At 57.8% G+C, this 17,618-nt stretch overlaps 1 protein-coding gene across 2 annotated transcripts; it reads left to right on the plus strand.

The window, feature by feature from the left end:
* Positions 1 to 4,863: 4,863 nt before the first annotated feature.
* DOLPP1 (dolichyldiphosphatase 1) lies at positions 4,864 to 13,983 on the plus strand. Of its 2 annotated transcripts, XM_002915199.4 has the most exons (8): positions 4,864 to 5,080; positions 8,498 to 8,598; positions 8,822 to 8,906; positions 9,001 to 9,100; positions 9,334 to 9,432; positions 9,962 to 10,090; positions 10,529 to 10,618; positions 12,507 to 13,983. In XM_002915199.4, exons 1-8 carry the CDS (start codon positions 5,005 to 5,007, stop codon positions 12,541 to 12,543), a joined length of 717 nt encoding a protein of 238 aa, XP_002915245.1. In that variant the 5' UTR covers positions 4,864 to 5,004; the 3' UTR covers positions 12,544 to 13,983. The 2 variants fall into 2 exon arrangements, with proteins under 2 accessions (XP_002915245.1, XP_034520540.1); XM_034664649.1 differs by lacking the exon at positions 9,334 to 9,432.
* Positions 13,984 to 17,618: the final 3,635 nt, after the last annotated feature.

A 17,618-nucleotide genomic window follows, 5' to 3' on the forward strand; every position in this document is an offset into this window, starting at 1 on the left:
TTGGGACTTACCCTCTTGGAAAGTAGCTGCTGCCATGAAGGAGACCGGGGCTCCTTTTCTCGGGAGGCCGTGCGGAGGCGAGCGTGGCACCTTGGCCACCAGCCGCAGCTAACTCCCAGACTTGGAGGAGGCTGCTTGGATCCCACAGGCCCAGTAGTGACCCCAGTGGAACCGCCCCGCTGAGCCCAGCCACGTTTGTCGATCTCGAGCGATAACATGGTGATAGTTTTAAGGCACTACGTTTGGGGCCGGCTCATTACACGGTGGTAGATAACTGATTCCAAAGTCCTTGCTGATCAAAGGGTAGACCACAAGGTGGGGGGGTGACCACTCCAGTGCAGACAGTGAGTCCGTGGCAGCCCCGGGATGGATGCCCAGGTCCTGAACCCGCCCCGGCATTCTACCCACGCCCTTTGTCCTTCCCCTTGGAGTTGTCTGTGTTTACATCAGGGGCTTCCGTTAAACGAGACTGATTCTCGCACAGCGTGAGGACGGGTGTGGAGGGTGAGATCTCGAAGGGCTTTTGGGTCCATGATGTGGCTCACACCAAGTGCCCAAAATACAGTAGTTTGAATTACAATATAAATGGCTCCCAGGATGTACACACAACTGTGACAGGACATTCATTTGTTCGAGTATTTATTGTGCACCTGCTGTATGCCAGGCACTGTTCCAAGGCACCGCATGGGCAGTGGCAGATGTGAGGGCTGCCTGTGTGTCTCTTCTCCACTCTCCATTCGGGAACATCCCAGTGGTAGCTGGAAAGTGGCCACAGGAGAGAGTATGTGCACCACGGAAATCAGAAAATGCCATCAGCACAAGGGATGAGCCAGACAATTTGTCTCGAGGACGTGGCAACATGGTGTTTGTAACTCCAGACCCTGGCTTCTAGAATCTCCCGTTCTAGGAGACAGATGATAGATGGCTCGTCCCAGAGGTTTTAAAGCCAAAACATCACTTCTAGAATGGCTCCTCTCAACCAAAATGTCACTCGTAGTTTGAAGGCATTGGTCTTTTTTTTTTTTTTTAATTTTGAGTAAACTCTACACCACACATGGGGCTCAAACTCACGACCCCAAGATCAAGAGTCGCACGCTCTACCGACTGAGCCAGCCAGGCACCCTGAGACCATCTGTCTTTGTAACTGGCATCTTCGGCCTCCACAGCCTCCACTGGAATGAGTTCCCTGAGGACGGCGCGCCACTGGTCACGTTCACTCTTCATCCCTGACACCTGGCCTGGCACTGGCCGGGAGCAACGTTTCTCGAGTGAGTGAATGAACCTCTCATCTAGCTGCCAGCAACAGATCCATTTTGGGGAAACAGGCCCAGAAATGGGGAGTTTCCTAAAGGACTTCAAGCACAAACCACTGCAGGTGGGGTACGGTGCCCCGAGTTCACCTTTGTGCCTCTAACTGGAGGGTTGCCCTGTCTGTGAACTCCCCGCTGGAGGAAAGGCCAGCCCTGCCTGGGACAGCTGGGGACTCTGGAAAAGCCTGGGTCTCAGGACTCATCTGAGGACTCCCTGGGGCCAGTGGGAAGGGGAAGCCAGCCGTTGGGCTCCCGGGATGCAGGCCGGTTCAGAACCCACACCTGCCCATCAGGAGGCCCTGGATTTGAATCCTGCCTCTGACACACATTAGCCTAGTGACCTGGCAACTGGGGGGACTGTCAAGAGCCTCACTTGTCCTCAGCTATAAACCGGGACCATTCAGCGCTGCCTTGCTGGGTGTCGTGACAATAGTGCAAGTGACTAAGGTTGGGACACCTCACAGTTTGCTTAGAGTGATACCGGGGACCTTGCTGGTCCACCTTTCAGCTCAGGGAGGAGGCTCGGGTTCCTGCAGTCTCCCGTGCGTCTCCTTGCAGCATGCACATCTGCACTGCCGAGCCTCTCGTCCACTTGGCAGGTCGGACCTGTCAACTCTGCCATCTCTGGGACCCTGCCGTGGCTCCCAGGCACATCTCCATCAGAAAGGTCCTAACCGGTACACCAAAGATCTGCACAATGTTCTGAGCAGCACTGCTCCTAACTCCCTAAACCTAGAAACATCCCAAACATCCGTCGTGAGTCAAATGGAAAATAAAGTGTGGTGTGTGGTGTGTTCACACCATGGAATGCTGCACAGCGAGAGCGAACGCATTAGAACTAGAGGACACAGCGTGGATACATCCCGCAAACACAATGCTAGTGAAAGAAGACGCGTGCAACGGTACCTGCTGTATGATTCTGCTTACAGAGAGTACAAAATTCAGACCCACCTAATGTACAGGGCTAGAAATCGGGATGGCGGTCACACTAGGATGACTAGACAGGGTGTCCAGGGCTCCTCGGGTCCTGGTTGTTGGTCTGAGGGCTGCTTAGTTTGTGGAACTTCATCAAGCTGTACACATCCGATTTCTGGAATTTTCTATATGAATGTTACATTTAATTTTTTAAAGGATTTTATTTATTTATTTGAGAGAGAGAGAGAATGAGACCGAGAGAATGAGACAGAGCATGATGGGAGGAGGGTCAGAGGGAGAAGCAGACTCCCCACCGAGCAGGAAGCCCGATGCGGGACTCGATCCTGGGACTCCAGGATCATGACCTGAGCCAAAGGCAGTTGCCTCACCAACCGAGCCCACCCAGGCGCCCCTTAATTTTTTTTTTTTTTTAAGAAGCAAAGCCCGACCAACCAACCAACCAACCCGCCCTTCAGAGCTCTGCTTTGTCCTCACCACTGGTGGTGACCCTCAAAGTTTGGGGTGGCCAGGCACCTGGCAGCCCTCCTCCCCTAGCCTCTGTCCCCCTCCCTCTCTCTTGCCCTTTCCACCCGCCACACTCCCGGGTCAGGACACTTGCTTGTACCGTTCCCTCTGCTGGGAAAATCCCACTCTGGATAACGCCCTCTCATTTTATAATTCCTTGTCCTCGTCACTTCCTCCAGAACACTCTCCCTGAGGTGAGAGGACTCTGGCGTCAGATAGGCTTGGGTTCAGGGGCGCTGCGCCTCTAGGCCTATTTGCTCCTCAGTGGAATGGCTGCCAGCCAGGGAGAGGCAACGCGGCCAGGCTGAGGACGGCTGCCCTGTGCCAGGGAATTATTCTGGGAAACTCACAGCCCCCTCCTCACACCTCCTGCTTCTCACAGGCTAATAATGGCAGTGCCCAAGGGAGCCGAGCGCAGGTGACAGGCCGATGAAGCCAGCTGACCCAGACAAGCCCAGGCTGGGCCGGGCTTGAGCTGAGTACCATTGAGACGGCCCCGGGGGCCCTCCTGGCTTGCTGGTGGGTTGAGTCACCACCACCCCCCAGCCCCGACTCCTCAGCCCAGCCCATGGTTGTGGCCGAGTGAGCCACTCTGAGCGGTTTACTGTCACTTCTCACAAGGACTTACGCTGTTTATTGAGCACTTGTTCTAGCACTAGTCTGGGCCAGGCTCAAACATGTAACAGGCCCCCCTTTTTTTTTCTTTTAAGATTTTATTTATTTGAGAGAGAGAGAGAGAGAGAGAGAGAGAGCGCACAAGAGAGCAGGGGGAGGGGGAGGGAGAAGCAGTCTCCCCGCTGAGCAGGGAGCCAAATGCAGGACTCAGTCCTGGCATTCTGGGATCATGGCCTGAGCTGAAGGCAGCCGCTTAACCACCCAGGCGCCCCCAGGCCCTGTCTTCATGTTGCCCAGGCTTCTCCACTTGTGGCTGGACCTACGTATATCAGAGCCCCCAGAGCACATAGAAATGCAGACTCCGTGGCTCCCACTCAGATCTACTGGGTCCACCCAGGCCCCAGTGGGACCCAGGAACCTGCATTTCTACACGCTGATCTTGGTGCTGCATGAAATCAGGGAACCGCTGCTTACTGGGAGACAGACAGTAGCGGTCCAGCGTGGTCAGCACCGAGGCAGAAGAGGAGATGCAACGGGGAACCCAGTGGAGGCCTCTCACCTGGCCATGGAAACCCCTGAGAACAGACACCTGAGCCCGACTTGGGGCAGACACCTGAGCCCGGCGAAGTGGGGCAGGAGGGGAGATAGTTTCCAGGCAGCAGAAGAGCCTGTGCCAAGGCTCGGAGTCGAGAGGGGCCCGGGCATCTTGGCTGGGCTGAGTAATTCGATCTAGCTGGAGAGACGGTGGGGGCAGGAGAGGTGGGTGGGAAGGCGTGGCTGCTCACGCAGGGCCTTGTGGCCACCGAGAGGAATGTCTCGGGGAAACAGAAGTGTAGGTGGAAAACCGGCTTCTTGTTTAAAATGCTCCTAAGACGCCTAAAGCAGAAAAAATGACTGAATCAAAACACCTTTGTTAATTCAATGAAAGAAGGAAGGAGACTTTCTCAATTTCAGTTAAGCTTCCATTCTGTAAAGCATTTAGGGCACCGACTGTGGTTCGACTAAGGGTCCCTCCTCCACCCCACACACTTTTAACACAAGGGTTGTCCGCTTTGTGGGACTTGACCTGTCGCCGGTCAGTAACCGGGTCTTTGGCCTCAGTTTACTCGTAACTAAAAGTGGGTCGGCTCAGACCCCAACATGCCGAGGTTGTCTCTCCGCTTCGAGCGTGCGCTCTGACCGGAGCCCAGCTCCCGCCAACCCTGGCCGAGCTTGGGGTACCGGGGAAGCCTCCACTCTGCACAGGTCCCAGCGAAACCAAAGCTCCCACCAAACTTCAACACGCCCCCCAAGCTGGCGCCTGATTGGCCCGCCCTGCTCACACTGTGAGCCCGCTTCACCTTGTGATTGGCTGTTCTGCTCCCTGTTTTGTGCTGGAACCCTCCTTTTTTGTGATTGGCCAGGCTCCTACCTGTGCTCGCCCTGGATTGGACGCCGGCTCGGTCGGCTCGCATGCTCCGGGGCTCCGCTCCCTGATTCGCCACTCGGGTCAGCCTCAGGGCCGGCACGCTAAATGGCTGCGCCGCTACCTGTATCGGCCTCCGATTGGGCACGCGGCGCCTCCCCGGCGTGATAGGTCAGGACCACCGCCCCCCTGACTCCCCATTGGCTGCTCGGCGAAGCCCGGTCTCCGGGTAAGATGGCAGCGGACGGACAGTGCTCGCTCCCCGCTTCATGGCGGCCGGTGACCCTCACTCACGTCGAATATCCTACAGGTAAAAGGCGGCCCCGTTTCGAAGGACACCTTCCTGGGGCCGGCCCGTCAGCCCCGGGCGCTCCAGCCCGCGCGAGCCCGCGGAGGGGGCTCCGGGGGACCGGGGTGGGAACTGTCAAATAGTGAGCCTTGGAGGGGCTCGGCCGGCGCGCGCGCCGCGCAGGCGCAGTGGTGCGGCGATGAGCTGGGCGAAATTGTGAGCGGCTCTTTTCGCGCACTCTGCGGCTGCGCGGCCGGGCAGCTCCCCCCGGTCCCGGGACGCGGGTGGGCTGTAATGGGGCTGGGGTCTGCGTGAGGCGGGAAGGGATGACTGGCCTGGACCTGGGCCCTTCTTCCCTGCCCTTCCTGGAGGCCGAGAGGCCAGACTCCCTCCTCGGTGTGCAGGGAGTGCCTCTTTCCTTCAGACAGCGCCTTTAGGCTGCAAAGAGCTCCCCACTGCTAGGAGTGTGCAAACCAAGGCCGGGAAGCTATTCGTTGTTTGAGTACTTGTGCCACGCCCTGAGCAGGGTACTGGCCCACAGCAAAGCGGGCCGGGTTGGGGGACTGGCGGCCCGTGGGATCTGACTTGTGGAGTTTCCCAATCAGATACATCTGTAAAAGTGCAGGTTTTTCCAGCTGAGAGGTCCTTTAGCGACCATTCTGCAGGCTAGTAGATAGAGTGGTGCAGAGCTTGGGCCTGCCTCACCTCTCCGTGCCTCGGTTAGTTCATCTCTAAAGTGGGACTGATCACAGTGCCTTCTTTCTAGCGGTGATGTGAGACATGTTGAGCGCGATGCCTGGCGCACAGTGAACTTTCAATATGTAACTGCAGTGAATATCATCTCACCTTTCCAGGACCCACCCCACCCTCCCTGAGTAGGATGATTGAGTGTTGGGTGAAGCTGGGGGCCCCTCATTGAGGTCTGGTTGCCCCGAGAAGGGCCTGCTCACGCTGCTCTCCATCGTAGAGATATGAGTACCTGGCCCCGTTGAGGGCCCCAGGGCTGGATGCCTGGGAACTTTGATGCTAGGTGTTCTGGCTTATATTGGGGGCAGGGTGGCCCTGTCAGGCTTGTGCCCTGCCTGCCTGCCCACCATTTATGCATCATTCATTCAGCAGGTATTCACTGAGCACCTCCTGAGTGCTAGGCCCTGGGCTAGCTCTGGGTTTGGGATGGTGAACAGGCCCATATACTCTCTGCCCTATGGACTGTGAAAACCCACTTTACAGGAGGAAACCAAGGCCTGGAGAGGGGAAGGGACTTGAAGGCCTCAGCACTTTCCTGTTTCCCCTCCCTGGCCTCAGAGTAGCTTCTCTAGTGCTCACAAACCAGAAGAAGGAACCTGGCGTTCATAAGCAGCATGACACAGGCTGTGACAAGGGACCCTTTGCTGGGACTGTGAGTGCCTGGGGGAGGGACCTGGGTGAACCTGGGGGCCTCGTTCGAGGTCTGGTCCCTTGTTAACTCTTCTGTGGCCCCTTTTGTGCCCTCACCACACTGATCCTTGCTTCCTGCGTCCCTTCTCTACTCATGTAGCATCGTTTTTGAGCCTAGGTAAGTGCCAGGTGCTGTGCTGGACTTGGGGGATTGAGCAGGGTGTAGCCTGCAGCCTACTGTGGAGAGGGAGAGACAGATACTGGCCCCATAGCTTCACTAGCGAGTGCTTCACGAGCCATGCCCTGGTTACAGACACCCCCACAGACTGACAGCTCTGCAATGGCAGGAACAGGGTTTGTTTTGTTTTGTTTTGTTTGCTGCTGTGGGGGCTACTTAATTTATGTTGCACTAACCCAGACAGCATCTCAGTTGGAGCCTGTGTGTGCCAAGGCCAGAAGTGGGACGGGGTAGGGAGCATTCAGGGAACTAGAGTTCTCTTCCTGGGAACTGGAACAGAGGTGGGAGGGAAGCAGGGCCAGGACTGTGCAGGGCCTGATGAGCCGGGCTGAGGTGGGACTCATCCCAAGGGCAGAGGGAGCCACACAGGGGCTTAGATCAGAGAGTGGCAAGGCCAGAGTCTCTATGGCATCTGCAGGAAGGCCCGAGGGCAGCATTGGCTGTGGGACAGGCCATGGAGATGGTCAAAGGTTTTGGGGCACCAGCTAACCCCTGTCCTCACAACCCGGTGCTTGGGGCATCAGCTGGGCAGCCGAGAGACCTGGAATCTCAGAGCTGGAAGGGACCAGGCCATCATGGGGATGAGGAGACAGAGAGGCCTCGCCCAGAAAGGGGAGGGCCTCACCCAGTGTCACCCAGTGGGCCTGGGGCAGCAGTGGCACTTGCTGGCCCTTTAGCCCATGCCAGTTCCCAGCCAGTCCTACCGTGGGTAGATGTGAGTGAGGCCAGGTGTGTCACCATCTCTTCAGCCTGGAATCTGGGCTCAGCCTGTGTGGGCACCTTCCTGGTGTCTGTGTGAGGCCAGGCTGGTGGTGTGGGCTGTTTCCCATGCTAGGTTCTCCCAACATGGAAGCGTCCCGGGTGCCAGGGGCTGAGCTGGTCTCACGGGCCTTGCTGCATCAACGCTCCCACAGCTTTAGAACGTGGGTGCTCCTATCCCGTTTTCACTGGCACAGGAACTGAACCGTGAACCATGCATACCGCCTGACCCTAGAGCTGCCACGCAGCCACCTTGTCTCTAATGGTGAGGGCAGTCTTTGGGCTCCGTGTCAGCCCTGCCCTTAACCAAGAGGGGACGTGGCTCTTGCCTCTCGGCTTCAGTGTCCTCAGCTCTCTAAGGGGCTCCTGATCCCTGCACAGCTCCCTTTCCTGGCCTGTAAGGAGGATAAAAAGCAGGCAGTAGGTAGCCAATTTCTTGCCAGTGGAGAGGCTGCCATATTGGGCAAAGCGGCCTCACTTGGTCCCTGACAGACTCTGCAGTGTCCAGAGACTCCCAGGTTCCGTGGGAGGCCCAGGGCTTGGCTGCGGCAGCCTCAGCACAGAGCTACGTTCCAGAGGCTCCCATGTGCCTGCCGGTCTGCCTCCTGGTACAGGACCTGGCCTCTGAGGTCGGACCAAGCCGGGTTCAAATTCCTGCTTTGGCAGGGTAATGGGTTTAGTATTATGACTCAGGCCAGAGGCTTGGATTTTAGGCCAGACCTCACCTCTTTCTGGCTGTGTGGCCTTGGGCGAGTCCTGTAATCCCTGTGGGACTCAGTTTCTTCATTTACAGAATGGGGCCAGTGCAGGCACCAGCTTTAAACTAATGATCTATGAACAGGGGGGCTCAGTGAACAGACACTGGCCCATCATGCCCATGACTGAGTTGGTGTGGTCACCCGGTAGACTGAGGCTTCCACAGCTGCCTGGTCCTGCCCTTTGGGCCCTCCTGGGGCCGCCTTTTTGGCTCAGGCCCCACGTGACCTGTGGGGTGCTGGCCCCTCTTCTGCTTGCTGTGCTCTGTCCTCATCCTGTTCTCCCTGTACCCACCCTCCCCACCCCAGGTGATCTCTCTGGCCACCTCCTTGCCTACCTGAGCCTCAGCCCTGTCTTCGTCATTGTTGGTTTCGTGACCCTCATCATATTCAAGCGGGAGCTGCACACGGTGAGTAAGCCCGTCCCTGCCGGTCCCTGCCCGGCCCTCCGCTGCTCCTCCCGTGCTTTCCCTTCCCTGCCTCTCCCTTTCTTGAGGTGTGCGGTGCCTCCTGGCTGGTTCCGGGTGGTTCACTAGTTGGGCTGGGAGGTTCGGGCAGATTCCACAGTCTCTGGGCCTGGGTGGTGGCCAGCAGGCACACAGAGGCCCAGCTGACCACACGTCTTCCTGGCAGATTTCGTTCCTAGGGGGCCTGGCGCTGAACGAGGGGGTCAACTGGCTGATCAAACACGTCATCCAGGAGCCACGGCCCTGTGGAGGTAGGGCCCGGGCCATGGGGTCTGGGGGTTCCCCGGTCGGGACATGATGGGGAGACCTGCATCCTCCCATCCTGCTGTGTTCTCTCTCTCCCAGGCCCCCACATGGCAGTGGGCACCAAGTACGGGATGCCCTCCAGCCATTCCCAGTTTATGTGGTTCTTCTCCGTCTATTCCTTCCTTTTCCTGTATTTAAGGTGAGAGTCTGCCCTGGCCAGGGTGGCCCTGAACTGGCCCAGGCTGGCCGCTGCCAGGGACTCACTCTTAGCCCTTTGGACTCCCTTTGGACAGGGGCTTGGCCTCTGTCAGGGGTGGGAGGAGCTGCAGATAAGAAGGTGCCCAGGCAGCATTTGGATGGGACCAGGGGCTGTTTGGGGGGCCTGGGCTCCAGGCGGTGGGCTGAGGCCGTCTGACAGGCCTGTTTTCCCAGAATGCACCAAACAAACAACGCCAGGTTCCTGGACTTGCTGTGGAGGCACGTGCTCTCCCTGGGTCTCCTCACCGCGGCCTTTCTAGTCTCCTATAGCAGGTATGGAGGGAGGGAGAGCCCCTACCCCCACCCTGCCCACTGGGGTCTTGCTGGATTTGTGGTCCCTACTGGACCTCCGTATGGACCCGAGTTCCAGAGCCTGTAGAGCGGGGCTAGGAAAGGGGCCCCAGGCCTCTCGTTTTAGAGGGCTAGGGCTCCGCTCCCCCTTCCAGCCCAGTCCTTGCTCTCTCCTCCTGGCTGAGCCCAAGGTTCTGGGGACACCTGCACATGTCAGCCATCTGTTCCCAGTGTCCCGGAGGAGCTTCTCGCAGACAAACTCAGAGCTGAAGGCTGAACAGAAGGGACGCATATCCCAGCCAAACCATCCCTTCACTTCCAGCCGTTGGAAGGAGCAGCTCCTTCTGGAAATAGATTGGAGGCTGTGCGTTTTCACAGGAGTCTGTCCTGTCTGCGTGTGTCTCCCCGTGTGCACACACAGGTCCCCGGGAAGCCAGCGCTTGGGCTTGGGGGGATCGTGCAGGCCCGTGCCCAGCTGGGTCTCATGAACTTGCCTTTGTCCTTGGCCCAGGGTCTACCTGCTGTACCACACCTGGAGCCAGGTGCTCTATGGGGGCATTGCTGGGAGCCTCATGGCCGTCGCCTGGTTCGCCTTCACCCAGGAGGTCCTCACCCCGCTGTTCCCTAGGATAGCAGCCTGGTAACTGCCTCCTGGCCCTGGGGCTGCCCCACCCGCCTCTGCCCCTAGCCTCTGGCTCCCTGGGAGGGCCCTAGTGTCCCCGTCTCCAGCGGGCATGGGCCGTGGGCCCTGCTTGCCTGGCGTCCTCTTCCCCCGGCGGTTTCTTCAGGCCCAGAGGCTAAGGGGCCGTCCTCCATACCTGGGCTCTCAGGGACCTAGGAAGCAGCCCGAGGTCTGCTGGGCTGTGTGTACCGTGGGGCAGCGCTGCTGCCTGGGTATCACGCAGGTGACACGTCTGGGTCTCTGGGTGGCTCCTGGGTCACAGGCCAGGCAAAGACTCTCTGAACAGTAGGGGAGGGTGCGTTGCCAGCTTTGGGCACTGGGATGGGGGGATGTTTGGCTTGGTGACAGGCTCATGCCCTAATGTGGTCCTGGCTTTCTGGATGTCTGTTTCTCCAGGCCTATCTCTGAGTTCTTCCTAATCCGAGACACGAGCCTCATTCCCAACGTACTGTGGTTTGAGTACACAGTAACCCGGGCAGAAGCCAGGTGAGTTGGGGCCAGCAGTCACTGGGTCCTGGCTCAGTGGGACAGAGCCCCACGGCGGCCACTGCCCCCCCTTTTGGAGGGCTCCCAATAGCCAGCCACTTGCCTCAGCACTTTTCTTGCACTGCCTCACTGAACCTTCCCCTGGGCCCCACTTTACTGCTGAAAAACTGAGGCTCAGAGAAGAGAGGAGGGGTCGCTTGTCTGGGGACTTGCAGATGGTGGGTGTGGGAGCTGGGCGGGGAACCCAGCTGTCTGGCCCAGAGCTGTGCTTTTAGCCTCTCTGGCCCAGAACCAGAGAGCTGGGCAGCCGAGATTCTCAGGGTGGCCGTATGTGGATATCCCTTGGAGTTGTTCAGTCCAGATACTTTCCTACAAATGGGTAAACTGAGGCACAGGGAGTTGGGGCTGCCCGTGGATGCATAGCAAGTTGGGACAAAGCTGGGCTTGGAGCCTCCTGACTCAGCTCTCCCTCTCCACTCGCCCCAGATCCTGGGTGGGGTGCCAGCAGGGCTGGGGAAGACCTGATTTCTCCCCATGGTCAGAGAGGATGCTGAGGTGAGGTGAGACTCCAGAGTAAGCCTGGGAGGTGTCCTGACATGCTGGTGAGAAGAACCCTGGGGTAGGCCTGGGGCGCGGTGTCGCAGCATCCAGGAAATGTGTCTGGTGCATCAAGGTCCAAATTATCCTAACGAGCTTAAGGGTAAAGCCCTGGATCCATGAGGAAAGGGGATTTGAGGGGGTTAGGGCCGACAATCCCATTAATGATGGAAGGGCCCCAGCTGGCCCAGGCAACCGACCTGGCCCCACCTGGCTGGCCGCCACCTGCTCTCATCAGCCAGAATTTCCATGTGCACCTGCCCTGGGCCAGGCCATGTGCTGGGGGAGGGGGTAGCACAGAGGGAGACAGTCACGACAGGCAGGAGGGACATGAGGAATGGAGCACCTGTCTGTGTGATCTGTGTCCTGGGCCTGAGAGCTCGTGACAGGATCCTGACTGGGGGCTGGGGGAGGGCAGGGCGGTTGTGCCGGCTTCCCAGGGGAGGCGGGCCTGAGCGTGGAGAAAGAGTGGGCCTATTGAAGTAGGGTTGGCAAGAGCGTGCTCTCAGCAGAGGGAACAGCACCTGCAAAGCTTCTAAGGCAGGACAAAGCTTGGTAAGTCCCCCAAACAGACAGAGGCAGGTGAGATTGGAGCCCAGGGAATGAGGGGACAGAGCAGGGGATGGGGCTGGGGCCACATCATGCAGGACGTGTGGGTACAGTTAGTTTTCTGAGTCTTAAACGAGTCTTTAGATAAGTCCATCCATTTTTCTTTCTGAGTCTCAGCCGGCCCGTCTAGAAAATGGGGGAGATTGTCCCTGCTTCCCTCAGGTTCCTGGGCCCATCGTGGATATAGCCCTTCCCCCAACCAGGTACTCAAATCCCGTCGAACATCAAGTCAGTGCTTGCACCTTTGGCTTATGTAGCTCCAGGTGGAGAACCGTCTTGTGTCTGTTTTGGCTAATATAACAGAACCCTGCTTGTGTCAGCTTATCTGTAATCCCCAGCATTAGCTGGACTCCAGCCACGTCCCTCTGGCCTCAGGTCTCATCCCTGGCCCACCTCTGCCTTGTGTCTTGGCTGGGTTCCTGAACTCCAGAACTGAGACATTTGGGTTACAGGCCCAGCCTGAAACCGTGATCCTCTCTGGGTCCTAGGTCCCAGGGCAGGGAGCTCTGATTGGCCCGGTTTGAGTCCATCACGGGGGCTATCGGGGTGGGCAATCACCCATTTTGATGGGCCTATAGATAGGGAGGGGACAGCTGAGGGTGTGGTGGGTCCCTGAATGCCAAGGGTCCCCTCATTTGACCCCTAAGCATCCTGACATTTGACCCCCACCCCCACTTTGTAGGAACAGACAGCGTAAGCTGGGGACAAAGCTGCAGTGACCGGTGAGTGTGGCTGGGTCCAGCCTCCAGATCTGGCCTGCGTGATGCCTTGCAGGACGGACAGAATGACAGACAGAGGGATGAAGCAGAGACCTCTACAGACCCAAGTCACCAAGTGGAGCCTTTTTTTTCTTATTTTAATTTTAATGAACAAGGTGGACCAAAGGGCTGAGCCAGCCCCTCAACCCAGGACCCTGGAGGGCCTGCTGCCAGGGGGCCACACGGCCAGAGACCCTCGCTGGGCTGCTGCCAGCCGCTGGTCGGGCGGAAAGTGCCCTCGGCACGGGCACCGGGGTGTGGTGTACAGGAGGGCTTGCACCTCTGGTCGCAGGGCCAGGGAATCCAGGTGGCGTGACAAATACACACTATTTATTTTGGAGTTTTGTCAAAGGCAGACGGGCTTTTGGAGACGGGGCCGGAAGGGCCTGCCTGTTCTTCCGCGGTCCCCTGCATACAGAGGAGGGGCCAAGGTCAGCTGCCCGGGCCCTGGTCCAGAGAGGTGGCGTGGGGGCCCCGGAGGAGGGGAGCACCCCCACGCCCTCCCCGCCACCAATGCCATTCCAAAACCTTGTTCAGTGTTTCCTTGTCTGCGGGGCAGGGCCCCGAGAGAGCACGCACCTGGCGGCTGCTATCATTGTGTACTCCCCATATCAACCCTGCACCACAAGGGCTTTCTCCGGTCCCCTGTCCCCAAGACAATGGTCCCCTTCTGACAAAAGAGCCTGCACATGTGGGTAAGAACCCAGGCTGTTTACAGCTCTTTTTCTGTCCTGCCGTCCATAGCAGTTCATTGTCAACTCCACCCAGAGTGCAGAGGAGCCAGGAGCCGGGTGAGGGGAGCAGAGCCGTGGGCGCCCGATGTCTCTGACCTCCCCTCCCTTCCCCTCCCTCCCACCCCCCTGTGTGCTCTCAGCACTCCCTTGTCCTTCTCAACGCCCTTCCAGAAGCCTGGCACTTGCTCGGGCATCCTGAAGCCTGTGTCCGGGGTGTGGTTGCACAGATCCCCACTGTCCAGTGTGAAGGGCGGCTTCTCCTGAAGGAACCCGATCTCTTAAGTCACTCTCAAATGGCGTTGTGGAGAGGAGATGCTTCCAGACTCTTTGGAAGTTTCTAGAACTGAAGGAGGCTGCTCGGGCCCTGTGTTCCACACCCCGTCCCCACCCTTTTTCTTTGTGGAGGTTCCTAATCTGCTGCTGAAGCACAATATTTTGGTGCTTTCTTTTCTCATTTGTTAAAGACCGTGTCCAAAAGCCATTCCAGATGCCAGGACCAGGGGCCTATTTCTGGGGAAGGTTGGTCAGTCCCCACATTTTCCTCCCCTTCCTTTCTTATTTTTATTTTTTACTTTTTGCCTGAGACAAGCCAAGTGTGAGATGGTTTGATTTAAGAAAAATCCATGAAATTGTTTACTATTGTTTTAAAATAAAACCTTGAACTCTGGCGGCTTGAGCATATGTTGCCTGAGCTCATGAGAGGAGACTCGGGGGTGGCCGTGGGGACGGGTGACCCTGCGGGGCACGGATGTGGTGAACACCATAAAATCATAAGCATCTCCAAGACATCTAGTCCCTTCCAGCCCCCAAACCTGGGGTTTGAACAGCATCTGTGACATTTCCTACCAGTGTCTGAGGAGACCTCAAGTTCCCGTCTTGGGTAATCCTGGGTAACCCTGCTCTGCCCCGCTGCGCGGTCCTGGCCAGCTCTGGCTCTGCCCTCGGCCTCGCTCCCCCTCCGTGGGACAGCCCGTGAGGACTGGGCCAGCGCGCCCTTCCTAAGCCTCTGCCGTCTCCACTCCCTGTTTCACTCAGTGAGCGTCTTGCTCTGGAAGTACAGCTGCAGACTGAGCAGGGTGCTTGGAGGCCTTATGGGAGTGACGTGGGCAGAGGTCCCCCCCCCAATGGCTGGCCCGGGGCAGGGAGTCTACTCCTTCCTTGATTCACAAAGCACCTCAGTCAGGATCAGGGTGAATCAGAACTGTCTGTCCTCATGTGAGCTTGGAGGTTGGGTTTGGATCCCTGCTGGGTCCACAGAACGTTGACAGTTAGTTGACGTCACCCCAGGTATGTGGCAGAAGCGAACAAATTGGGGGGGGGGAGACTATCCAAGACTTCAGTTATTTGTATGCATAGTTTTTGAAGATTTTGTTTATTAGAGAGGGCATAAGTGGGGACAGAGGGAGAGGGACAAGCTGACTCCCCACTGAGCACAGAGCCTGACAGGGGGCTCTATGCCAGGGCCCTGAATTATCACCTGAGCCAAAGGCAGACGCTTCACCGACTGAGCCACCCAGGCGTCCCCGTGTAAAAAAGTTTTTAAATTACGGTGCGCAAAATATAGACCGAGATGGCCAGGTACGAAAGGAAGTGGCGCCATGACCGGGAACCAGCAGAAAACTGGCAACGGAGGCAGACCTGTAAATACCAGGATGATAACTGGAATGATCAGGCACAGACTAGATTGTTCTATTGTTTTAAGGAAATAAAAGACAAACTTGAAAATATCTATAAGGGACGGGATACTAAAGCGAGATCTGGCAGATGTTAAAATGAATCAAAAGTGAAAAATAGAATAGCTAAGAAACAACCCAATAGGTAGGTATAAGGCAGACTGGATACAGCGGAAGAGAGCAAGCAAACTGGACAGGTGGGACAAAAGTCAGCAGGCAGGGAGGAGAAAGGAAAGGGGCGATTCAGTGAGCTCTGGGGTTTCCCGGAGTCCCAGGTGGACTCACTGTCTCACCCCCACTCACAGCCCCCCACCCCTGCCCACTATCCCCACCTTCAGTCGGCCTGACTTGTCCCGTTCAGTCTGGGCCCCCAGCTTAGCTGACTCTATGTCATACTTGATAAACATCTTTCAAATGTCTGTCTTGTCCCACCTGCCAGGCCGCTCTGGGTCCAGGCCCCCACCGGTCCCTCCTTGGAGACAGCGAAGTTCCCGCCCATGGCTCCCTCATCCACAGCCCAGCCAGGCCCCCTTCAACTCATTCCTCAGCATCTTCCCAAAACACAGTCCTCACTGTCCTGGGAGAGTCCCCCTGTATGGGGCCCTAGGGGGTCTGACCCTCACCTCACCTGGCAGGCTCCAGCCCCTGCACTTGCCCAGTGAAAAGTGCCCAAAGCAAGTTTGTGCCAACCTGGACAAACTTTTAGGGGATCTAGGTAAAAAACAAGTAATCTTTGATCCATTCATTGTGTCACAGTTTCAAATTTAATAATGTATTGCACAAAATATATTTAGACCCATTCTTTTCCGCTCAAACTTCGCAAAAAACCCACAAAAAAACACTACCACCCCCCACATCGAGTTCTCCGTCTGCATCATTGGCATCGGGGCCTGCTGGCTCCTGGGGCCAGCAGTCCCCTGGGTCCACTGGCTAAGCCCATAATGCTCTCCCTAGAAATTTCATCCCAAGACGGAAGTGTCCATTGGCATAACATTCAGACAGCTGGTTTTATTTTTTATTTTCTTTTTTAAAGGTATTCTTTATTTGGGACGGGGCAGGGGTGGGGGGTATGAACGGGCCTCGATCCCAGGACCTTGAGATCATGACCTGAGCGGAATGAAGTCAGACGCTTCACCGACTGAGCCCCCAGGCGCCCCCCAGACAGTTGGATTTCAAAACTCGATCCTGTAGGAATGCGTGATCTCCCCAACGCCTCCCGGAGTGTTCAGAGACCTTCAGAACACTTGCTTGTCCCCCATCCAACCCTCACAGAGTGTGAGGCCACGTGTCATGCCCTCAGGAATGACTAAATCAGTGTTCCTTTGCCTTCCGTCCACCCCCAGCATCTGTCTGACACTGTTTGGGGGTGTCTGTGTCAAATGCGTCTTCTCCAAGCAGTGCTTTCGGCCCCAGAGAACTGAGCGAGCCTCTGAAGCAGGGGACCACCGTCATCCCTCAAGGGTCATTTTGCCTTCTATTCAGACCCATGCGGTTCTTAGAACTCGAGCCTCGGGAGTCCTGGGTGTCTGAGCAGGCAGTGTCCACTGGGGGCGGGGAACAGGCCCACCTCCATTGCAGGGATGAGGACACCCAGGCACAGGGAAGCCAAGGGTCAGCCGAAGCTCTCCAGCGGCAAAGGCTGTGTGCTGCGGGGTTCTCTTGGAGGCCTTCCTGCTCGCGGACCCTGAGCGGAGGGCGCTCCCCTACCCCTTCCCTTGGCATCACCCGACCTTACTGGCCGTGCTGGGGTCCTGAGGAGTGTGTTCCCCTCACCCTGCCGTCCCCGCCCCACCTCTTGCTCCCTGGGACTTTGCGCAAGAGGCATCCCCTCTCCTAGCCTCACCAGAGAACGGGGACACCGAGCCCCCACCTGTGTGGGGGGTGGGGCTGTGAGGAGGCTCAGCCGGACAGTCCCCAATGCCTAGCACAGCTTGGTTCCACCTGTCAGTGCCTCGGTCCAGCCGGCGCCTTCCCGTGCCTCCCGGGCTGGGGCCCTCTGTCCTCCTCCATCAGCAGCTCCCGGCCCGAGTCTGGGCCGGTTTCCACCCCGGGCTCCTTTCTCCTCCACCCGCTGGCCCGGGTTGTCTGCGTGGCTTTGGTTTCGGGGCTGGCTGCTTGGCTACGGGGGCTCCTCTGGAAATCTCTCTCTTCCATTTAGTGGTCTGGCGACCTTAACCTCTCTGAGCTTGTTTTCCGCATCTGCAAAATGGAGAAAACCGGAGGGTCTACCCCTCACACGACTGTCCCGGGGTCACCTTACTCACAAACTCCGCGGCCTCTCCCATCTGCGCCCCCTCAGCCCCTGCTCTGGGGGTCTCACGGGTGCCTCTGAGGAGAGACTCTTCTCTGCATACACAGCCGACTTGATTTTGGCAGAACACCCTGCCCTGCGAGGTGCAGGGGGTTGGGGGCACGTATAGGGATCTGATCGGCTGGCCACATGACCTGGTGTCCGGTAGGCCCTGGCCACGCCTGGGGCTGGGCCGGGCTGAGCAAGGCTGCTTGGCCGCCGGCGCTGTTGGCTCAGGGGTGTGTGTGTGTGTGTGTGTGTGTGTGTGTGTGTGTGTGTGTGCGCGCGTGCGCGCGCTGCGCGAGGAGTGGGCAGCAGGACAAGGCCTTGAGTGTCAGC

Source organism: Ailuropoda melanoleuca, chromosome 7, assembly GCF_002007445.2.
Source record: "Ailuropoda melanoleuca isolate Jingjing chromosome 7, ASM200744v2, whole genome shotgun sequence".
In the NCBI taxonomy this organism is placed as follows: Eukaryota; Metazoa; Chordata; class Mammalia; order Carnivora; family Ursidae; genus Ailuropoda; species Ailuropoda melanoleuca.

Coding starts and splice junctions, on each gene's coding strand:
- DOLPP1 (XM_002915199.4), top strand. CDS start 5,005: ATGGCAGCGGACGGACAGTGCTCGCTCCCCGCTTCATGGCGGCCGGTG. Junction 8,907..9,000: donor GGAGCCACGGCCCTGTGGAG/GTAGGGCCCGGG, acceptor TCTCTCTCCCAG/GCCCCCACATGGCAGTGGGC. Junction 10,091..10,528: donor TTCCCTAGGATAGCAGCCTG/GTAACTGCCTCC, acceptor CTGTTTCTCCAG/GCCTATCTCTGAGTTCTTCC.